The sequence below is a fragment of the Diabrotica virgifera genome, chromosome 8 (assembly GCF_917563875.1).
Source record: "Diabrotica virgifera virgifera chromosome 8, PGI_DIABVI_V3a".
NCBI lineage: Eukaryota > Metazoa > Arthropoda > Insecta > Coleoptera > Chrysomelidae > Diabrotica > Diabrotica virgifera.
Genome location: NC_065450.1, coordinates 42,318,415 through 42,343,458, shown reverse-complemented (window position 1 = coordinate 42,343,458; position 25,044 = coordinate 42,318,415). Strand labels below are relative to the sequence as shown.

General features: G+C 35.0%; 1 protein-coding gene across 1 annotated transcript; it reads left to right on the top strand.

Annotated features, from left to right (window-relative positions):
• The first annotated feature begins 11,036 nt into the window (after positions 1-11,036).
• On the top strand, positions 11,037-18,522 carry LOC126889572 (uncharacterized). Its single transcript, XM_050657956.1, has 3 exons — positions 11,037-11,202; positions 16,519-16,572; positions 18,088-18,522. Exons 1-3 carry the CDS (start codon positions 11,133-11,135, stop codon positions 18,366-18,368), a joined length of 405 nt encoding a protein of 134 aa, XP_050513913.1. The 5' UTR covers positions 11,037-11,132; the 3' UTR covers positions 18,369-18,522.
• Positions 18,523-25,044: the final 6,522 nt, after the last annotated feature.

Genomic DNA, 25,044 nt, shown 5'->3' with positions numbered 1-25,044 from the left:
ACAAATACTTGGAGTTTTTTGACAGTTCCGTTTGTTATTGCCCAGGTCTCGCATCCATACAGTAATACTGTTTTAACATTACTATTAAACAGTCTTATTTTGGTGTTTTGACTAATTTGTGTTGACCTCCATATGTTTGAGAGTGTTCCAAATACTTGTTGTGCTTTTCTAAGTCGATGTTTAATGTCCGCCTCGATTCCACCATGTACGCCAAGTATACTTCCTAGGTAGCAAAATTCTTGTACCTGTTTTACTTCTTCTTTACTGATATATAATTTTTTTCTGTCGGAGTTGGCCTATTCTCATCTCAACTATCTTATTGACATTTATTCGGAGACCAATTTCTGCTGCCTCTTTCTCCAGTTTACTTAGCATGTTCTGCATATCATCTATTGTATGGGATACCAGGCATATATCATCTGCATATTCCATATCAGCCAGTTTCTTACCATCTAAGTAGTTCCAAGGGATTCCGTTTTTTCTGTCTATGGTTTTTTGTAAAATGTAGTTGAGACATATATTGAAGAGTAGAGGTGAGAGTATACAGCCTTGCTTTACCCCCTTCTCTATTTCTATTTTGTCCGTCATTTGACCCTTATGTAATACCTGGATTGTTGTTCGGTTATACATCATTTGTATTATTTTAATGATCTTAGGTGGAATTTTCGCGTGGCTTAAGATGTTCCAAAGAGCTTTGTGTTTTATACTATCAAACGCTTTGGCAAAGTCTACAAACGTCATTATCAGTGCTGCATTCTTTTCTTTAATTTCTTCTATGATGATATGTGATGTAGCAATCTGGTCAATACAGGATCTTCCCCTTCTAAAACCCGCTTGTTCATTGCGAAGATTTTTATTGATTTCGACGTTAATTCTTTGATGTAAAATATAGGCTAGTATTTTATTTATAGAACACAATAGTGTTACTCCTCTCCAGTTTTCGCATAGCTGCGCGTCACCTTTTTTTGGGAGATTTATTATGATTCCATTATTCCACTCTGTAGGTACGTGTTCTTCATTCCATATCTCTATCAGCAATGGTGCCAGTAACTCCACTGTTCCCTCAATGTCAGCTTTCCACAATTCGGATGGGATACCGTCAATTCCTGCTGCTTTGTTATTCCTCAGGTGACGGATTGCTTCACCTAATTCTTTCTTCGTTGGGCTCTCTGCATTTATTTTTAAACAGTTTTCAATTGGTCCTCCTGCATGGTCTTCTTGCGCAAACGGTTCGTTTTCTTGCTCTGCTATGAGTTCTTGGTAATACTCCTGCCATCTATGGGTCTGTTCTTCTGTCGTTGTGAGAACTTGTCCTCTTTTGTCTTTTAGTGGTTTGTTATTGTTTGTGTTCCTGTTTGCCAAACGCTTGGTGTTTCTATATAATTCTCTTTGGTTATTTGTTGCTCCTGCTTCTTCTGCTGCTCGAGCCATTCCCTCAGCCCATTTTCTCTTGTCTCCTCTAGCACTCTTTTTTACCTGTTTATTTGCAGCTTCATATTCTTGGCCTATTTTAATTTTGTCGTCACTTCTTTGTGCTCTATTTAATGTGGCTTTGAGGTCCTTTCTTTTTCTAATAAGTTGCCAGGTATTTTCACTTATCCACTCTTTCCGTTCTTCTTATTAATATCCTAAGATTTCCTGAGCATTTTGATGTACGGCAAGTTTAATCGATTCCCATTTCTCTTCTACACTTATCTGCATATGGTTTATAGTTTCTGCATTCAGTTTTATTCTATTACTCCATTCATTATGAGTTTCGCTATCATTCAATTCTTGTATGTTGTATTTCTTGCGTCTGTTGAGTTGTTTATTGCTGTTTTTCGCCCTTATTTTTACTTTTATTTCCCCCAATAGTAGGTGGTGGCCACTCCCTACATCTGCTGATCGCTTATTCCTTACATCCAGTAGACTGCTTCTCCATTTGTTACTAATCAGAAGGTGGTCTATTTGATTTTCTGTTTTCTTATCAGGTGATACCCAGGTTATCTTGTGACACTTTTTATGTGGAAATATCGTTTCTCCAATTACCATATTGTTTTCTAAACTAAATTCTATGAGTTTTTCTCCATTTTTATTTCTTTCCCCCAGCACGTGTACTCCCATACTTGCTTCTGCCCCATTATTATCCTGACCTACTTCCGCATTCAGATCCCCCATAACTATAATAGTATCTCCTTTGTTTATCTTCCTCATAACTTCATTTAATTCTTGATAAAACTTTTCTTTATCCTCTTCTTCACTTACTTCTGTAGGTGCATAGCATTGCACGATGGTTACCTTCCTTATAAACGATTTGAACTGGGCCACTATTATTCTATCTGACACTGGATACCATTTAATTAGGACTCTTTTGGCCTCCTTGCTTACAAGTATTCCGACTCCATTTCTTCTATCATTGGTTATGTCATTTCCTGAGAATAGTAGTACACTGCCATTATTATGTTGTCTTCTCTCCTTGTCCAGGCCATCGTATTTCATATATGCCCAATATATGTAAATTTAACTCTGTCATTTCTTTTTCTACTTGAGCCAGTCTGGACGCTTCGAGCATTGTCCTGACATTCCAGGCTCCAATTCTACAGCGCGGTTTTTGGGATGGAAGGTTTTTATGGTCTTGGTTTGCTTCGTTTCAGTTTCTTTGATTTTAAGATTTAAGGTGAGTGAGTTATCAGCTCTCTGCACCCGAGATCCGTTTCGTCGTCTTCTTCTTCTGCTTCTTCCACTTCTGTTTCTTGATTTTCTTTATCATTGTTTTCTTTTCGTTGCATTTCGTTCAAGTCTATTTTATGCATGTTAACTTTCTGTTCATTTTCCTTCTCATTTGTCCGTTTGCTTTGCTTAGTCGTCATCTTGGTTCCAGTTTCGTGTCCTGCTGTTAGTTTTTTGCATTGCTATCTTTCGTTGATTTAATTTATCGTAGTTTAATTTTAGTTGACTTTATTTATTTTTAATAACTTACATCTAAACAAATGAAAAGCCCTGAATTTATATCCTCTATTTTACAAACTACGATATCTAATTTATTTATTACACTAAATCTAATAATTTATCAATTTATCTAATTACAAAAATTTAAAAATATACCGCGCCCGTTACATGTCAAAGTACACCGACGTTTTCAAATTCACAACTGCCCTGCTAATTACAAAAACCTACTATTTATACAACATTCAATGTTCTAGAAATAAATAACATCTCGAATAGTATTTACAAGAAACAAGAAAGAATTTACTCCAAAAGTCGAGAAGGAATAGAACATCATAAATCATAAAAAAGGTTACTTGGTAAACAACTCGGGTCTGCTAGGCCGGGAGCTGAAAACAGTCTGTGACATAATTATGTCACATAAGCAACACCATAGTAATTAACAACGAACTAATTGAACAAATTGCGAGATTCGAATATCAGGAAGTCGAAATATATGTAGTTATGGAGAGCATCCGAAAGCAAGCAAATAAAGCCAATTACGTGTCAGAATGTCTGAGAGATGTCATCTGGAGAAATTAAGATCAGTGGCGTAGCTGAAGATTGGGGGGCCCCCCGCGACAATTGTTGTGGGCCCCCTTATTTTAAACATGACGACACAAAATCATAGGTTATAAGCTCACCCCATTTGGATGTACTTTGAGCTTAACACCAATACTATTCCATACCCCCAGAGACCATCCAGTAGTTATAACCCCCCTTAGGATAATCCTGGTTACACCGTTGCACCAAATAACAGTATAATTTCTAAAATATGTGTAAACGGCAATATTTGGCCTTTCTTTAATAAGTCTTCGTCCGTTAGTTTTAATCGATTTTTTGGGAATAGACATGAAAACCTATTTACATGCCTCTTAATCCGAAAAACCTATTATGTAGTAAGTTGTTGCAATATTATATCCAAATTTACATTGAAAACATTAACTTAAAACTTTTTTTACTATAAGTTATTTTATCTACTCTATCTCATACTATGTATAAGTTTTTAGTTTGTGAAAACTGTCATTATAGACAGCAGTGCGTGAAGGATTTAAGGTGTGCGTGAAGTAACAATGTATTTTAAATGGGATTTACTTTGTCCCACTGTTTTTGGCACACTTTCATATAATGAAATATCCTTAACTTTCGCGTTGTCATGGTGATGACCTGTGAGCAATAAATTAGAACAAAAGTTTTGACAGTTTTGTGGTTTGAAAGAAGTTAGAATTTTTAAATGTCAAAGTTCTAAAAATTGTAGAATAGAAATGAATTCCAGTGACGAAGAGTTACAGTTTTTTATTTGTTTATCGTAGATAAAATATTGTATGAAACTGTGCGTGAAGTACTTTTTGCGAATTTACGCGATGTATAGCACTCGCTTCGCTGTCGCTCGTGCTCTAAACATCGCGTGCGTTCGCAAAAAGCATACTTCACGAACTGTTTCATAAATAACTATTTTCATTGCAGCTGAGCTCATCGTAAAATTTTTTTATGCGTTTTATCCATTTATTTTTAAATTTTGGTATAATACCCCACTATTCTGCTATTCCTGCCGCTTCGGCTAAAGTTTCGGAAAAGGAATTTCTCATTAGCATGATTTTTTTCAAAAAGTTGAAGGGCGACCGTTAACTCTGCCTTTTCAGAATGCGAAGGTTTTGATGTTAGATTAAGTTGAGTATTTTATATTGAATAGTAATGTTAACAGCAAATTCAAAATTATTCATATGCTCTAATAATGGATTAGCTTCTAATTTTTCATAGTTTTTTGATAACAGTGAAATTTTCGTTAAATATTTCATTACTTGTCGGAAAGCTCAACGCAAAGCCGTAACAGCATAATGTCTGGATGACCACCGGGTTTCACATAACCTTTTAAGTGTTGGCAAACGCGATGAATCCAAAGTCATAATACTTAGTATATAGTACATCTCATCTTTTAATACTTGCGCTAAAAAACATATAATCTCTTAATCATATCGTAAAAAAAACCAACTCCTGTTAAGGACGGTCACAAACTCGAGCTTAGCTCGGCTCGGCTCGTTTGACGAGCTTGTCAATATGTTAGCTAATGCTTAATACTTTTTTTTAATTCATTTATTTCTGCTACAACTGATACTTTTGTTTGAGAATAAGTAATTCAGACTACAAAATATGTATGTTTTAATATATCTACATATGTGTTCGTAAAATATGGAATAAGTTCCAGCCGGCTCAAAATATTCGAGTCAAGCCGACACGAGCCACGAGCTTATCCGGCAGCTCGAAGTTCAAGCCGAGCTTCTATCTCGAGCTCGGCTCGACATTCCGAGCCGAGCTCAACTTGTCAAAAGCTCGGCTCGGCTAAAGTCCATCCCTAACCCCTGTACACCAGCAACGGCATCATTCAACACTAGGTTCAGATTATGGGATGCACAATGAACATAAAAAGCTGTCACATAATGAACACCACTCATAACGCTTGCCCTAGCATACCCCTTTGCACTCTGCACTTTGGTCCAAAATGCGAATAAATCCTAAAAAACTTTCAACATCTTCTGCTTTGGAAGGTAAATTATTTTCATTAAAAGTTAGTTCTACATAACGTAAAAAAAACAAAATTAAGCTGATCGTGTTTTGAAACATCTTGAGTGGTATCAAGAATTATTGAATAAAAACAAGTTTTTTAATAAAATTAATCAATTTGTTTTCAGTTTCTTGAGCCAGCAAATTTATAACTTCGTTTTGTATTTGGGGGCTCAAGTAATTTGTTTTTAAGTTATTGATTTTATCGATTAATTTAGCTGAAACAGGATCATATTGAGCCAGTAAAAAAACCACCGATAAAAATTACCTTTTTGGGATTCGCTTTCATCTAAACTACCAACATGTCCACGGTCCACGAAACGCTAAATTGCACCCGGAAGGGTAAGAGTTACGCCAATTATCCGCTTCATTACTTCCTAAATTCCCTATTTTGATGCTTATTAGGAAAATATGTTTTGGTCCCTAATTTAAAGAAAGTAGAAGTATGAAGCTTTAGGGCTTTAAGGGGCCCCTCCTAACGTCGGGGCCCCCCGCCTTGCGGGCCCTGTGGGCCTGTCAGCTACGCCACTGATTAAGATATGAGGCTGGAAGGGAAAATACGCATATACAAATCATCTGTAAGACCGATTATGATCGATCATGACGTACGCGGTAGAAACAAGATGTGACACAGCAGAAAGCAAGAAAATACTGAGAACATCAGAAATGAGAACGTTGAGGTCAATAACTGGGAAAACATTGAGAGACAGACTGCCGAACTACGGACTAAGAGATCTCTGTAACATACAAGACATAGTACGGTGGGTAAGACAGAGAAGACAAGAGTGGAATCAGCATGTGACGAGAATGGACAGCGAGAGAATAGCCCGTATAGCCAGAGATTCAAAGCCAACAGGCAAGAGACCAATAGGAAGGCGCTTTAAAAGGTGGCGAGATAGCTGGCAGTCAACATCACAGCTATGTATACAAGCTCAAAATCGGTTAAGAACAGGTCAAGACACCTAATATAAGAAGAAGTAGAAGAACGTCAAATGGTCGCTTCATATCGATTTGTTAAGTAAGAAACTCGCCTCAGCTTGCTATGATATAAGATCTGTTTCGAATGAAATCAATTTAGCATCTTCTAAAATAACATATTTTACTTTGTATGAGTCTCATCTTCCATACGGTCTTTCTTTTTGCGGTTCTATTAGTATAGATGTCCAATCTGATGTTATTTTTAAATTAAAAAAAAGAGTAATAAGATATCTGTTTGGCCTCAGAAGATCTACACATTGCAGAAGTTACTTCAAATATCACGGAATTTTAACCCTTCCGTCTTTATATATTTTAGAAACTGTTTGCTTAATTCGTAAGCACCTACATGTCTTTCCAGTTATTTAGGCCTCCAGAAATGCAACCTTTAATGTCGATGTCCATTTACCTATCCCGTCCACTGACCTAGTAAAGAAATATATATTATATTTCTCAAAAAACATTACAACCATCTCCCTTTACAATTTAAATCTGCAACATGTTTCCCCAAGTTCCATAAAATGACAAAAGCCTATATATCTAAAAGACCCTAATTCAGTAGAAGAGTTTCGTAAAGACTAACTAAGAAATTACAGTAATGTACCAGCAGCTAAAGTATATTTATCTATGTTTGGGTGTCATATGAAGCAGCTTAAACTTATTAGTTCCTATGTTTGCATTTTATTTGTTGTAGGTATATTAAATTTGCAATTTATTGTTTAACTTTCGACAAATGTCTTTTGTTGTAGGTATTTCGATAACGACTTCCGAAGTGAAAGTAGAAACGTCAATAAATTTCAGTTTTAACTTAAATTGTGGCTTATTTCCCAATAAAATAGTAAATTTAGTACCATCCTTGGGTTATAAGCTTCCATTCGATATCTCATTTGTCATTCTATCTCTGTCTTCATAACGGAGGAGTTATATTCGCGGACAGACAGACGGGCGGACAGACACGCATGAAATCGGAAGTATATATTTGTTCTCGTCTTCCTAAGACGCGTCGAATAATATATCGTTTGTACTATTTGTAACATTACTTCATTTTGCAACTTGAAAGCCGAAAGTTCGAGGTCAAATCTCTCAGCTTTAGTACCATCCTTGTATTATGCCTTCATTCGACACTAGTCCATTGAAATGTTACATTTAGGGTTGCATTTCTTAGAGGAGTCAATTTTATTTTTTTAATAAGTAGGGGGTTCAGTAGAAGTTTAAGTTCAAGTTTTTAGGGTCGCCGCCCTTGTACCCCGGCCGCCATCTTGGAAAAAGGGGTGCAAAGGACTTTCACGGTATATCTCCTAAACTAGCAACCACACAGAAAATTTAATTACATATAAAATGTAGCAAATTAAATTTTCTACAATTTTATATCTATTACTTTTTATCCTCAAGTGACCAACAAAAAAGTTATAAACAAAAATAAAAGAAAATTTTGTAAGAAGTTTCTTTTGGAGGCTATAACTTTTTTTCCGTTCATTTTATAATAAAATAACATCATGGCGATTTTATAGAGGATTTTTTATCGAACAATTTCCACTATACAGTTTTTTAATTTTATTTATTTATCTAGGTTTTACAGCGCTCCAAACTTGACCAGATTCTCGAATTCTCGTAGGAATACCTACAATAGAAACAAAACCTTGGGCTTATGTACTTTTCTATCTATATATTTATTTATTATGATTTTAACATTCCTATGATATTATTAAGCTATTTATGACCCTTTTTCCGGCCACCTATGAGGTAGAAGTCTGGAGGCGCGTTTTTTTTGTGGTATCTCCAATAGGCTTAATCTACGGAATATTTCAAGATAAAATAATATTATTTATTATTATATGTTGAAAAAGATCTATCATAGTTATTATTTTTTCATTTTTTTCGATAGTCAAGGCTGCGAGTCAAGATCTGAATCAGTATCCGAGGTGAATTTTTGTGGTATAATGAGAGTTAGAGTCGGCGTCATTGTCGGTAATTCATCTACCAATTCATTTTCTTCAATAATTAATGTTGATATGTTCACGATGTTGCTGCAAATTTCACCACCACAATAGAGGCACACTGCTGAACATTTGAGATCTGCTTTTCGGCAACCACACACACTTCCAGTTTCCATTACATCTGCTTAAGATTAATTTCATAAGCTCGGGGGTACTGGAGGCTTGGAAGTTTGGATTGGTAACCAAAATTTTCCATGCTTTTTGTAGCCCCAATTTTCTGGATCACAATGTTTATCGAGCCATGACTGAATCTGGTGATACACTCTGAGTCGGTGGAAACGGGCTGCATCTTGAGTTGTAGGAAGTGAGAAGAGATTAAATGCATATTTTGTCACTGTTTTAGCGAATCGTTTGTATCTCAGGGTTTCCAGAGAATCTTCTTTATTTCAGCCATATGAAGAGACGAAAAACGTTTGCCGACAAGAGTGCGTAAAGATGGCTCGACTTTCCCACTGACAAATAATTTTCCCTAGAGGTTTCTTACAAATAAAATAACCACCACTCATGATGCGTTCTTACAAAAAACACAAAATGTTTATCTAATCACAAAAGTGTAAACTTTACCCACAAGACTCTCAATAGTATTATCTATAAAACTCAAAATTCTTTTCACAATTTTTAATACGACTACACCTGGCCAAATAGGTAGCACAACTGGAAGAATAAGTTAAGTAGAGGGCGACCGACTGCTGTGCCACCTATGATAAATTATTGTAATAAAAGTAATAGCAAACAGATATTCAGTCAGGTACGGAAGAAAAATGACGTAACTGCAATTTTTTTCAATTTCTGTTTATTGCGCAATTAACTTCTAAAATACTATGTAAAGATGATACAAAAAGACCGAACTGTAAAAATGTGCTTAGCCACAATAGGGTAGGGTATGGTGTCGTTGCTGAAATACGCGCTATGTTAGACATTGTTTCAGATGCATAATGACGCAACTGTAGATAGGGTTGAAAATGGGGCGATTAAATTAAGATAATGAAATTCGAACCAATACGACGTTTACCTGGACGATTACCCTCCATTTAGTCCCTATTTTAAATATTTAAAAATCGTTTTTTTTTGCTATTCTGAAGAATTTTGCATTTTGCGGTTGCGTCATTCTTCTTCTGGATCGGCGAATTTGTCCTCAAACAACTTCTTGGACCTTTTCTGTATATGCTTAGCGTCCTAAGTTTTATAGTGGGGAGAAAGGTCAAAAATAGATTAATAATAGCATAGGAATGTTAAAATCATAATAAATTGTATGAATAAAAAATATTAAGATAGAAAAGTAAGCCTAATGATATGTTTTTATTGTATCCCTATGAGCATTCGAGAATCTGGTCAAGTTTGGAGCGCTGTAAAACCTAGATAAATAAATAGAAATAAACACCTTCATAGTGGAAATTGTTCGCTGAAAAACCCTCTACAAAATTGCTATAATGTTATTTTATTGTAAAATGACTGAAAAAAAAATTTATAACCTCCAAAAGGAAACTTGTTAAAAAATGTTTACTTATTTTTGTTTATATCTTTTTGGTTAGTCACTTGACGATAAAAAGTAATAGAATAGTTATTTTTCTACGGCCGCCGGCCGTGCTAAAAAAGCAACTTTCAAGCACGCATTTCGTTTCCGAAAGTTACACTTTCCCGCACGGCGTGCGTGAAAGTAAATTTTCCCGCACGGCTTGCGGGAAAGTAAAGTACCTTGTAATATGGCATTATAATATATTATAGTACATGCAATAAACTAATATTTAGATATTATTTACTAATTTATTTCAAATTTATCTTATTGTGTTCATGTTTTAATAAAATTAGCGCGATTATTTCATTCATAGGAGATTCTGACCAATAGAAAGCTACAGAAATGCAAATTAAGGTGATAATTTTTGATAATATCCCGTCGTCAAGTATATTACGTCAGATGTCCTTCGTTGCTACGAAAAAATACATTCAGTGACATTAATTACAATTAATGTTTTAAAAGTTATAAAAGTGATGACTTTCAACCGTAAAATATTTTATATCAACTGTGTGTTTAACAGTACTAATTTGTACTTACATAAATAAATTACAATAAAATTTTGGTTTTGAACAGTTTTATTCATGAAATAATCGCAACAAATTGCACTCGATCTCTAAAATTAATATAGAATTTTTGCCCTCGTGACACTTTGACATAATTTCACTCGCCTTCGACTCGTGAAATTAAAACTGTCAAAGTGTCACTCGGGAAAAATTCAATAATTTCAGAGCTCTTGTGCAATTACTACTGATAATTCAGCGTTTTCACATTTTTTCAAAATGGGTGAAAACAATTATTAGCTGCTTTTAGTTTTACATTTTTCCGCATCGTTTATTTTGGTTATCATAAAGACCGTTAAGCACCGTAACAAAAAACGACATTTTTTAAAGATAAGTTTTCCACCTAGCTCATTATGTGTTTTAAGTAATTTCAAAAAAGTGTCAGATATAATGTTTCTCCTTGTTAAAAATAATAGATATTTTGATAAGGTTATTTTACATAAAACTATTTTTTGTATTTTAATAAGTACTATATATCTAGTTTCTAGCTGTGTAAGAGGTACAGTGGGGCAATAACTATTTTCAGAGAATACACTCTAGTTTAAAAAAAATAGAAAAATGAAGTTTCCACTGTTTATATTTATTTTCACTTGTATGTTAAGCTCGTCTTTTATTCTGGCATTAAATAGTAAGTATATTTATTTTTTTATTTTTTGTAGACACGCAAAACCTTTTAAATACTTTTACTGCATTTTTGTATTTAGACAAAGCGAAATTTTGAAATATGATTTTGAGCTGAAATCTGAGAGAACTTATACTAAATTTACAATCAAGATGCAGTAGAAATAAACAAACCAAGACACGTTCAATGCTACTAGGAGCCCTCCCGAATCATAATTTACAATGTATAAACTTTGGAAATTATGATTTGGGATTTACAATGTATATACATTGTAAATATGATTCGGCAGTGCTCCTAGTAGCATTTAACGTGTCTTGGTATTTCTACTGCATCTTGATTGTGAATTTGGTATAGTTTAAAATGATAAGGGCAATAAGCCTCAAACGTCCACTGCTGAACATTGGCCTCTTCCTCGTGTTCAACCCCGTCTATGTTGCGCCGCTTTAATCTAGTTTTTATTTAGCTACCTTAAACCGTCAGTCCATCGTGTAGGTGGTCAACCAATGCTTCTTATGTCTTCCCTTGGCCTCCACTCACATAACCTCTTTGTCCATCGCTTATCTGTCATTTTAGCTATGTGTCCTGACCATCGGCATTTTATTTTGGCTATCCTTTCGATGTCCTTTTTGGCGACACACTCTCGCCAAAACTATTCATAACTGTTCTGGAATATGCCTTTAAGATGTTCAACTGGGACAATAAAGGGATTACAATAGACGGAGAAAAGTTAAATTATCTTCGTTTTGCAGATGCCATAGTCCTTATAACTGATGACCTAGGAGAAGTAAAGAAAATGCTAAATGAGTTAAATACTATTTGCTGGAAAATAGGCCTGAAAATGAACTTTTCTAAAACTAAATATATGACTAATCTGATTCCTAGTGGACAGCTGATTATCCGTGAACAAGAAGTAGAACTTGTGGAAAAGTACATTTACTTGGGTCATGAAACTAGAATTGGCAGAGATAACAAACATGCGAAATAAAAAGAAGATTAACTCTTGCTTGGGCAGCCTACGGAGCTCTGAGAGACATATTTAGGATCAGTATACCGATCGGTTTAAAAAGACAAGTGTTTGATCAATGTGTGCTGCTGGTAATGACATATGGAGCAGAGACACTGACTCTAATCAAGGCAACAGCGTCGAAAATGCTGGTGGCTCAAAGGCGCATGGAAAGATCCATGCTGGGTGTAACCCTACGGGATAAAATAAGAAATGAAGATCTCAGACAAAGAACCGGTATCGCGGATGTAATAGAACGTATCACCAGGCTCAAATGGAACTGGGCAGGACACGGCGCAAGGCTGAAAGATTCAAGATGGACACGAAAGGTGATGGAATGGAGACCAAGAGAAGATAAACGCAGTAGAGGAAGGCCGCCTACACGATGGACAGATGATATCAGGCGGATTAGTAACAACTGGCAACAATCAGCACAAAACCGTGAAGTGTGGAAACAGTTGGGGGAGACCTATGTCCAGCAGTGGACGTGAATTGGTTGGATAATGATCCTTTCGATGACGTCATTTACCTTGGTTCTTTTCCTAACATGGATCGTTCCAATTTTCTCTGTGCGACTCTTAGCTTTGTACCCTCCAAGTGTTTCTGCTTCGTATGTCAACACTTGAAGGATGATGCATTGACAAATACTTTTCTCTTCAGGCAAGGCTCACTTTTAAAAGTTTCTCTCAGTCTTCCATATGCTACCCAGCCAAGACCGATTCTTTCCTTCAGTTCATGGGTTTGATTATTATCCCTGGCAATTATAATTTTATGTCCTAGGTATTTACATTTATCTACGAGTTCTATTTCTTGTCCACTAATACTGATGTTCTGGTTGGGTACCAAATTTTTCATTATTTTTGTTTTAGAGATGTTTATCTTCTTCCTTCTCGAAACTTCTTATGCCCCTCAGGGGCGTCGGAGGTTTTATTCATCTTCTATCCATCTCTTCCATTTCTTGCGGTCCTTTGCTAACTCTTTCATTTGTTGATGTGCTTTTCCTTTTTCCTGTTCAATTTCTATAATCTGATCGATCCATCTCTTCCTTGGCCTCCCTTTCCTTCTTTTACCATATATTTTCGATTCCATCACCTGCTTTGGTAGTCTTCCCTGGTCCATTCTGTTAATGTGTCCATACCATTTTAATTTTCTTTTTTGTATCTTGGTTATTATCGATTACTGTTTCAGTCTTTGTCTAATATCTTCATTTCTTATTCTGTCCAATTTCGTTTTTCCTGCTATTTTTCTTAGCTGCTTCATCTTCGCTGCGTCTATTGTACTGTCTATTTTTGCATTGTTTACCCATGTCTCACTTGCATATAAATATTAAAGTTGGCACAGAGATTGCATTGTATACCTTCAGTTTTATTTCTTTATCTATTTCTTCCTTTCCAAATATTGTTTTATTTAGTGCATAGTAGATCTTATTTACTTTTTTCGCTCTGTATGAGATTTCTTGATCTATCTTTCCATCCTCTGATATTATTACTCCAAAGTATTCAAACGTCGAGACTGTTTCTATTTTTTCTTTTTTGCACCTAAATATCGTTTGGTTTATTTCTTCCCTTTTCTTTTGGGTTACTATCATGGTCTTCGTTTTCTTTACATTTACCTCCATTTTCAAATTTTCTATTTCCTCCACCCATATATTGATTAATTTTTGCATTTTTTCTTTATTGTCTGCTATTATTACTAAGTCATCTGCATATAGTAATCCCTGGTACTAAATTCCTGTACCCTATTATTGACTGTAATTGCCTTGACCTTCTTTTAGCGCTCTTCATTACTCTATCCATTACTAATATAAACAAAACTGGGCTGAGACTGTCCCCTTGTTTTATTCCTCTCCTTAGGTTTATTATTGGCGATCTGTTTCCGTTTATTTGTACTTTATCAAGTACGTTTCTATAGGTACTTTTTACCACGCTTACTATCTTTTGCGGGATTTGCAGATCTTCCCTTACTGACCATATTACTTCTCTATTTATAGAATCAAAAGCAGCTTTAATATCTATAAACGTAATATATAAGTCTTCTCCTATTTCGTTTTTCTTTTCAATTATATTTCTCAGTATGTATATATTATCTGTTGTTCCTGTTTCCTTCCTAAAAGCCACTTGTTCTTCTAGTTTTCCTTCCAGTTCTTTCCTGAGCTTCCTTTCTGTTATCCCGGTGTAGACTTTATATGCCACTGATAATAAGCATAAGCTCTATAGTTATCACATTCCGCTTCATCTCCTTTCTTGTGTATTGGTATTAATAAATTTTCTTCCCAGTCTTCCGGTATCTTTTCTGTTCTCCATGCTTCCCCCATTATTTCCAGTAGCCAAAGCTTGCCTCGTTCTCCCACGTACTTCATCATCTCCGGATCTATGTCATCGGCACCTCCCGCTTTTCCAATCTTTATTCTTGCCAATCCTTCTTCAATATCTTTGATATGAATTTCGTCTACTCGATTGTCTCTATCCACTTCTCTTACCTGCTGTCCTCTCTCCTCATTTTGTTGGTTACTTGCCTCGAATTTTTCTTTATAGTGCTTATTCCATATGGTTAGTATGTCTTGTATGTTTGTTTTCAATTCATTTCGCTCATTTCTAATTCCTCTTATTTGTTTCCTTTTTGTTCCTTTCATGCTTCTTATTTTATTCCAAAACTGTTTATTGTTATTCCCAAACCCTTCGTTTAATTCTTCACCGAATTCCTTCCAGCTCTTCTTCTTCGCATCTTTTACTAGTTCTTTCACTATATTTCTCTGTCTTCTGTATTCGTCTCTGTCTTGCTCTTCATTTGTGTTTATGTATCGCTTCCACATTTCTTTCTTCTTTTTTACAGCTTGCTTTATTTCGTTATTCTACCATCCAGTTCTTTTATTATTCTTACCATTCTTTCTTATTCAACATACTTGTTTTGCAGTGTTCCATAACGTGCCTCTCAATTTTTTCCATCTCTCTTCCATATTCCATATTTCCTCATTGTTTTCATACTGTTCCAGTATTTTATCTGTCTTTCTTTGGTATAACTTCCTCATTTCCATATTTTTCATCTTATGTATTGCTATTCTTGTATATTGAGGACCCTCTATTATTTCCATTAGTTTCATGTTTATCTCTGCTATCACTAGTATGTGCTGGGTACCGAGATGTTTATTTGAACCTAAATTTCCTGTAGCCACAACGAGTGCCTGTACCATCTCTTTTGTCATTTCTAGATCCTCAGCAACTATATATCATCGGCGCAACGTTAGTTGTTTAGATAGTCTCCATCTATTTTTATTCTCTTTGTCAGCCAATCCAAATTTTGCTATTTAATCTTAGAAGCATATTCGAGCATCGTTAAAAAGATTAGGTGATATTGGATCACCTTGTCTATCCTCCCCGCTCCCTTTTTATATGATTTGATTACTATCGGTATATAATTTGACAGTGGTTGTTGCCTGTAGGTATATATGGTATAATAATTATGTATAGCTATAATCTATCCTGAATTCTTGAAGCGCCTCTAGTATTTTGTTTAGCTCAATTGTGGCATAACTCAAGGCTTTGTGAAAAGCGTAAAAAATATTAGTACTAGAATATTTTTGTATTCCACTATTTTCTCAAGTAGGATTTTTATACTCTTAGAGAAATCTGCATCCTAAGAAACATGATTCTTCTTCTTCTTCTTCTTCTTCTTCTTCTTCTTCTTCTTCTTCTTCTTCATCTTCTTCTTCGTCTTCTTCATCTTCTTCAACCTTAAGTAATCCAACTTTGAACATAGGTGTCCCCCAATTCAATCCAGTGTTTTCTATTTTGCGTTACTTGTTTCCAGTTGTATCCTTCAATCTTCTTAATGTCATCAGCCCATCTCTTTGTGGCCTTCCTCTGCTTCTCCTTCCTAACCATTGTCTCCATTGTTGTATTTCGTGATTCCATGTTTTATCCTTCAGTCGGGCATTGTGTCCTGCGAAGCTCCATTTTAATTTGGCGGCAACAAATATGATGCCCGAAGAATAACATATTTTTCTTCTTATGATGAATACTGCTTATGATGTTACCTTGACTTTGTTGACTGCTGCCCTAAAAAGTCCTGCAGTGGTCAAGTTAAACCACTTTTATAGGTTATTCAACCAGGATATTTTTCTTTTTCCTGGAACTCCTTTTTCATGCACCTTACTAATAATTATTTGATATTGTATATTGTGGAGAATTTCTCGTATCTTTTGTGTTTATATATTCATAGTATTATCTGTTGATGCTAAAAATATGGTATTTTTAAGAACATGTATTAAAATAACATTTTATTTTCATTTTTATTGACATACATCTTTAATATGATTCTAGGGGTAGATTTATCAGACCAAGCATTCGATGTAGAAGATAGAAAAAATTATCCAGGTAAGTACGTTTTACTGTTTACTTAAATGTTAATTTAAACTTATATACATTAAATATTTATATTGAGATTTAAACATTAGAATACTTACCACTGAGTCTCTGTGGCTCAGTGGTAAGAGCGCCTACCTTTGGATCGAAAGGTCCGAATGGTCGTGAGTTCGAATCTCACCAGGGTAGAGAATTTTTCGTTTATTATAAATTAATAAATGAAGCTCTCCTCGCTTCTGTTTAATTTGTATGCAGAAAAGATCTTCAGAGAAGCAGTAGAAGACAAAACAGAGGGTATAATTGCCAATGGAATAGTCATCAACAATCTGCGATATGCTGATGAGGCAGTTCTTCTAGCAACGCATGGATCTGAAAATAAACATAAACAAAACCCAATGGATGGTCATCAGCAAAAACAAAAATATAGCGAATAACTTAGAAGATATTAGAATAAATGGAGACATGGTACAGAGAGTACAAGCATACAAGTATTTAGGTTGCTGGGTGAATGAAAAATGGGACTTATCACAGGAAATCAAATGCAGAATAGAGCAAGCGAGAACATCATTTAGGAAAATGCAAAAGGTACTAACCAACAGAGGGCGACAAATTACGCTAAGATTACGCTGTCATGTGTTGAGCATTTTGTTTTATGAAACGAAGGCATGGACCCTCAAGGAAATAATGTACAAGAGGATAGAGCCTTTTAAAATGTGGGCTTACTGCAGAATGTTGAGGATATCGTGGAGGAACAGCGTAACAAATCAAGCGGAATTGCAGCGGCTAAATAAAGAAAGAGAAGTACTGTATATCATAAAAAGAAGAAAACTAAAATATGAAATTCTATATGTAATTATCCAAGGATAGAGGGAGAGCGCGGCCCCGGACGCAGAAAAACATCCTGGCTTAGGAACCTCCGCCAATGGTATGGAGTGAGCACCACAATACTATTTAGCTCACCTGTGGACAAAGTAAAGATCATGCAACTGATCTCCAATGTTCTTGGAGGATGTGGCACTTAAAGAAGAAGAACAATTGATAAAATCAACAGAAATTGGAATAACATAATAATTCTTCAAAGAAAAATAACAAACATGTGATGTTCATAACGTTACATATCACTTCTTCTTCTTTCTTCGCTTTTGGCATGCATACATTTGCATCTTACATACACATGCATGCATGTGCATTTGCCAGCACATTTCTTAGTATTGCATTTGGTCTTGCTCATGACAATATGCAATACCTACAGTTTCTATGATATTAATGAATTGAATTGAATGTTAATGGTGAACAGTGTTAATGGTGTTAATGGTGTTCAGTAAAACACAAATAGCACAATAAAGAAGATTCTCTCACTAGGGTAACGGAGAATTACGCAGTCTAAAAAGTTGCTTAGGGTTATAAGAACCCAGAAGAATTATAACTTTGGGTTATTATTTTGGTTTTTTGAAAATATATGTAATATAAATGAACGTTAAAATGACGTTTGCCGATACATATTAATTAGTTATTTTGTCATTTCAGGTTTCACAGAAGTTCTTAGGTCTATGGCAGAAATTTTGCAGAGCATTATTTCTTTACTAACAGGAGGTGGTTCCGTAGATAAAGTAGTCAAATCTGTACAAGGATTTGCTGTGGAACTAACGCGATTAGTTAGCATTCAAGGTATGGTAGGCCAAATTCCAATGATTGGCTCCTTTTTGCAGCCGATAGTCTCATTGATTAACCTTATTCTATCGAATGCTCCTTTGTTGGGTGGAATGATCTCATTAATTTTGGTAGGACTAGATGTACCAGAACCTTAATAACCCATTAAATGTACGAAATAAATTTCTGGTTAACGGTATATTTTTTTACCACAAAAAAGATTGAAGAACTGAATGGTTTTGGAATTATTTTTTGTTGATTGTATCTATTGTAAGTCAAATATACAAAATAAAGTAATTTATTTAAATACAACCTGCTTTGTTAGACCCCTTTTCCTAATAGTTCGAATAAGAACTACATAATACTATAATAGACGTTAAAGTTGTGTACTGTCCCTTTACTTTTTAATATGTGCTCAGAAGAGATGTTTGAAGAGGTAGGTAGAACACGCAAAATAAGAACATGAAAGTTTTGAAGAAAAGCATACAAAAAGGAAAAATAGAAATCAACAAACTTAGAAACAGAACTGCAAAAGAAGCTACAAACAGAGATGAAATATTAACAATAGTCGAAGAGTTCTAAACAGAGTTACATAAGTAAATCAAGAAAAAAAGATGACAATACGCAACCTTCAATTGCAGTAAAAACTGGGGTAATCAAGGATCAGATTTAATGCCCGATATAACAAAATCAGAAATCAAAGAGGCTCTGAAGAAAATGAAAAATAATCGAACCCCAGGCGAAGATGGAATAGTATCAGAAGCACTAAAAATTGGAGGAAATATACTACTTGAAAAAATTAAACTACTTTTCAATATCTGCCTTCACAACGCCAATATTCCAACAGACTGGAACAACGCTACTATGATTCTATTACACAAAGCAGGAGACAAAGCCAATTTAGAGAATTACAGACCGATTAGCCTCCTCAGCCATTTACATAGGTTATTTACACGAATAATAGTTAAGAGAATGGAAAGAAAGTTAGAGACTTATCGACCAAGAGAACAGGCAGGATTCCGAAAAAGTTACGGAACAAATGACCATATACAAAGTATAAAAACCCTAATAGAGAAAGTAGTGGAATACAATAAACCTGTAGTTCTAGTTTTATCGATTTTCATTAAGCCTTTGACACAGTTGAGCTTAGCAAAATATTACAGGCGCTTAAAGAATGCAGGCTAGGTTATAGGTATACAAAATTATTACACAAAATATACTTACAGGCAACAACCACTGTCAAATTACATACTAACAGTAATCGCATAAAAATAGAACGGGTGGTTAGACAAGGAGACCCAATGTCACCTAAACTTTTTAATGCGGTCTTAGAACATGATTTCAAGAGTTTGGATTGGATGACAAAAGGAATAAAAATAAATGGAGAATACCTAAACAACTTACGTTTCGCCGATGATATAGTCATAGTAGACAGATAGCCAGAATGACAGATGGGCGATGGACGAAGAGGTTATTGGAATGGAGGCCAAGAGAAGACAAGAGAAGCGTCGGTCGACCGCCTACAAGATGGACTGACGACTTAAGAAAGGTAAATAAAAACTGGATGAGAGCGGCGCAGGATAGATGGGGTTGGAAACGAGGGGAGGAGGCCTTTGTTCAGCAGTGGACTTTTGATGCGGATGATGATGCGGACGATAAGACACTTCTTGCGGACAGTAAAGAATCGATACAGATTTTAGTTGATCACACTACGTAGTATTGCAAAAGGTATGGAATGGTTCTGAACACAAAAAAAAAGAAAAATCATGATTGCCAGTAAGAACAAGATGGAAAATGAAGAAACAGATTTAACCCTGGAAGCTCACACTGGGGTGTGAGATACCCATCGCGACACTTAACTGCATGTAGCTTGCGCAGCTGCATTTCAATGGTAATGCTGCTTTATGTAAATTCAGTATCTAGTCTGCCAAGGACGGGTGTGTAGTTGCGGTCTCATTTGAGCAATATTTCCAATCACGAGAATTTATTGAATACAGGCTAGGGTATGTAGCACATATGTGTGAGGTTTGCGATCAAGTGTGCGTTCAAGTTAATGACCTAACAACACAACATCCCACAAATTTAGCAAAGAAAACTAGGTGTTATTTCTGCAAAGGCAAATATGGAAAAGCTAAGCGTGCATGCTCGGCTTGCTATAAAGCATAATGCATGAAGCATAGAGCCACACTGTCTTATGAGTGTAGTTACTAAAATGAGTGAAACTGAAATACCTGGCTAAGAATGAATATGAGTTCTATAATCAAAAGGTGTTATATTTTAGTTAGAAAGACCATTTTGTTGTTAAATTAAATTAAAATATTTTGAATTATGTTTCCGGTTTTTTAGAAAATGTTTTTTAATTATTTTTAGGTATTTTTAATATTTTGTTCTTTTGTGTTACTACATTTAAGAGAGAGAAAATAAAATTATTGATTTAATTATTCGTATGTATTCAATAGTGATTAGAGAGTCTCTGGAAATCATAAAATATTTACTTTTTTTTTATTTCTTCACAAAAAATCATTGGGTATCTGACACCCATGTGTGAGGTTTATGTAAAAAAAAATAGGTGTGATCTTCCAGGGTTAACAAAGAAAGTAAAGAAATTAATGAAAATGAATATCGACGACGATTCAAGAAAGCTGTTAGCCCAGATATATAAATATCAAACGGACGACGCTAAGGAAAAAATATTCCATCGATGCATCTCAGCTTGCCTATTCGAATCGTCATCATTTTTGTACTCGTATACTGAGTAAAGCGTAAAAACAAAATAAACATTGTCGTTTTGATTCAGATTCAGTCTCTTGCCATCCTCTGACACCGTGTTTCGGGGTCTGTCCCTTACCAAAGAGGCTTCGCAAGAAGACTGATCTCAATCAAAACTCACCGAGAAGATGGTGTAAATATTCAAATATTTGTATTTAGGATTGTATTTATTTCAAACATCGGACTGACCTCTAAAGGGGAACGATGAAATGAGTGAAAATGAATGTCGACGACGATTCAAGAAAACTGTTAGCCCAGAAACTGTTTCACAAGCCAAAGGCTCGTGAAATTAAAACTGTCAAAGTGACACTCGGGAAAAATTCAATAATTTTAGAGCTCTTGTGTAATTACTACTGATAACTCGATGAAATAAAATTATTTTGACATAATATTTAAAAGTCAGATCAGTAGACAATTACAATGGTTTTGAATCGTCGTCATGGAAACCAATATCGTCGTCGTGGTAACCCATTATATTAAAAGTTTGGTTTTGACAACCTTGTCAAAGAATTAATTTGTGTATTTTCACTTCTAAATAAAAATTGATATAACTCTATTTTTTGTGGCTTTTTTAACTTTTTTTAGCTTTTTGGAAACTTATTTAAATTTTTTTACATATTTGTGTTTATGTCTTTTTTGTTGGTCACTTGACGATAAAAAGTAATAAAAACAAAATTGTAGAAAATTTAATTTTCTACATTCTATGTTTCATTAGATTCTCCATAGGGTTTGTAGTTTACGAGATATAGCGCGAAACCCTTTTGCACACCATTTCCAAGATGGCGGCCGGAGGACAAGGGTGTAGACCACGAAAATTTGAACTTAAGCTTCTACTGATCCCCCTACACATTAAAGAAATAAAATTGACTCCTCTAACAAATGCAAGGTAAGGCTTAAAAAATGTAACATTTTAATGGAGTAGATAGGCAAGCTGAGATGCATCGATGGAATACTTTTTCCTAAGCGTCGTCCGTTTGATATCTATACAGGATGTCCAGAAACTCTACCGACAAACGAATACAGGAGATTCCTCAGATAATTTTAAGATATTTTAACCCAATTCACCTAGTCCGAAAATGCTTCCTAGCTAGAGCTCTTTGAAGATAGCGTCTTGTATTGTAATTAGTTTTTCTTAAATAACTCCAGAACGCTTCTATTGAGATAAACAAAAATCGGTACACATATTCATCTTCCAGAGATAAATCGATTTCATGCATTGCGAATTTCTAGTACCGGTCATATGCGTCCGTTTTGGGTAGGTCAACGATTTTATCACATAACATTTTTGTCTTTAATTTTTAAGCATTTTTGACTCTAGATTATTAAGTTATGAGGTATTCTAGTATTAAAAGTTACTCTTGCGTTAAGTTGGTAAAATACACAGTTTTTTTTTGAAAAAATGTTTCAATTTTTTTTCAAATTCAAAAAACGAAAAATTTTCAAATCGATTTTTCTAGAAAACCGTGTGTCCTACCGACTTAAAGCAATACTACGTTTTAGTACTAGAATACCTCACAATTTAATAATCCAGTGTCAAAAATGCTTAAAAGTTAAAGACAAAAAAGTTATGTGATAAAATAACCGTTTCCCTACCCAAAACGGACGCCTATGATCGATACTAGAAATTCGCAATGGATGGAATCGATTTATCTCTGAAAGATAAATATACTCACCGATTTTCGTTTTTCTAAATTGAAGCGTTCTGGGGGTATTTAAGAAAAACTAATTACAAGACGCCATCTTCAAAGAGCCCTAGCTCCCTTAGGAAGCATTTTAGGACTAGGTGAATTGAGCTAAATTGTCTTATAATTATCTGAAGAATCTCCTGTCTTCGTTTGTCGGTAGAGTTTCTGGATACCCTGTATATCTGGGCTAACAGATTTCTTGAATCGTTGTCGACATTCATTTCATAGTTCCCCGTTAGAAGTCAGTCTTATGGGGAAATAGTCAGTCTCCGGTGTAAATATTTGAATATTTACACTACCTTCTTGGTGAGTTTTGATTCTGATCAGTCTTCTTGCGAAGCCTCTTTGATAAGGGTTAGACCCGGAAACACGGTGTCAAAGGATGGCAAGAGACTCGATTTGAATTAAAACGACACCGTTTATTTTGTTTAAATTAAAGTAAAGAAAGTACACAGATACAATTACCAGATGGGATGTCCGCTAAATGAATAAGAGAACTGTAGTTTTGAAATAAAATGACGTATTTCAATGGCCAGAAGCGCTTTTTCCGAATACTATAGATGAACGCAATATAATGCAGTGAAACACTGGAAATAGAAAAGATGCTATATAGTAGAGGCGGAAAGTATGCTAAATTTGCAGTTACTCGACCGTTATGGGGGCCTATTGGGTTGTGAAGAGTAGGTCCTAAACCCAAAAAAAGTTAAGTTTTCCGTAAAGTGAGGGACTTTGCATGATTTAATTTAATTTTCCATTTCCAACAACCTTTTTTTCCGATTATAGCTCCATCTATCCATAATTCGACAAAATGACCCCCCACCTCCGTGGGGGTCGTGTTTGGTGACATTCGATAGATTTTTCAAAAATATTGAATAGGTACGTATATTTTGCAGTTTTTCGATCAAATGTTAATTTCGCGAAATATCGCGGGGTTTGTATTCAAAATTTTAAATGCCCACCCCTCTTTGTGAGGGGTCGTGTTTGATTTGATAGATTTTTGAAAAATATTGAACACGTATTTTTGAGTTTTTCGATCTGACGTTCATTTCGCGAAATATTCGCTTTTTTGTGGAACTTTTTGACTCGCCCATTTAGTATGATACAATTGATCCAAATAATGGCATAACCCAGACATCCAAAGTGAAAGTTATCCTCCAACACCAAATTGTTCTATATAGTCCACATAATGTTCAGAAAAAAGTCACACCATTTTGAGCGTCGGGTTTGGGGGGGGGGGAATGGGGGGAGAAATCGGTAAATTCGTTGTTTTTTACGTTTTTCGTCAATATTTCTAAAACTATGCTTTAGCGTAAACAATGTTGTATAATACCTATTCCACGAACATACTACTGTTGTGGATTAATCCAAGACAGTCGTATATTCGTGGAATAGCCCATACAAAAATGTTTTTACATAAAATTTAAAACAAAAAAGGTTCCATACATATTTGTTATAACATCAACGGTTCCAGAGTTACGGAGGGTTAAAAGTGGAGGTTTTCGATACTTTCTATATTATTTGGGCAATTGATGATGATTTTGGGTGGTGAGGTTGACGTTTCTTCAAGAGGGCATATCACTAACATACCATCGGCCACTGAAATAGCAAATTTTATTTACAAAACACAATCGTGTTAAAGAAAATGTCTTTCATTAGCAATAAAATTATAAATTGTCCAAAAAATATAAAAATTATCGAAAACCTCCACTTTTCACCCTCCGTAACTATGGAACCGTTGATTTTATAACAATTATGTATGGGACCTTTTTTGTTTTAAATTTGATGTAGAACATTTTTGTATAGAACATTGTGTACGCTAAAGCATAGTTTTATAAATATTGACGAAGAACGTAAAAAAACTACTAATTTACCGACTTCTCCCCCATCTCCCCCCCAAACCGGACGCTCAAAATGGCGTAACTTTTTACTGAACAATATGTGGACCATATAGAACAATTTGGTGTTAACGGAAAACGTTTACTTTTGATGTCAGGGTTAGGCCTTTTTTGGACCAATTATAATATACTACCTCCGTAACTTTGCAACCGTTCATTTTAGAAGGATTATGCATAGAACCTTTTTGATTTCAAATTTAATGTAGAACATTTTTGTGTAGAAGGTTGTTCATGCTAAACATAGCATAGTTTTAGAAATATTGACGAAAAACGTAAACAACTAAGAATTTACCGATCTCTCCCTCCTCTCCCCCCCCAAACCCGACTCTCAAAATGGTGTGACTTTTGTCCGAACATTATGTGGACCATATAAAACAATTTGGTGTTGGAGGATAACTTTCACTTTGGATGTCTGGGTTTGGGTCTAGTTATACCATACTAATTTCCTTACATCGTCAGATTTTTTAAATATGCACTTTTTTGCA

Coding starts and splice junctions, on each gene's coding strand:
- LOC126889572 (XM_050657956.1), top strand. CDS start 11,133: ATGAAGTTTCCACTGTTTATATTTATTTTCACTTGTATGTTAAGCTCG. Junction 11,203..16,518: donor TTTTATTCTGGCATTAAATA/GTAAGTATATTT, acceptor ATATGATTCTAG/GGGTAGATTTATCAGACCAA. Junction 16,573..18,087: donor AGATAGAAAAAATTATCCAG/GTAAGTACGTTT, acceptor TTGTCATTTCAG/GTTTCACAGAAGTTCTTAGG.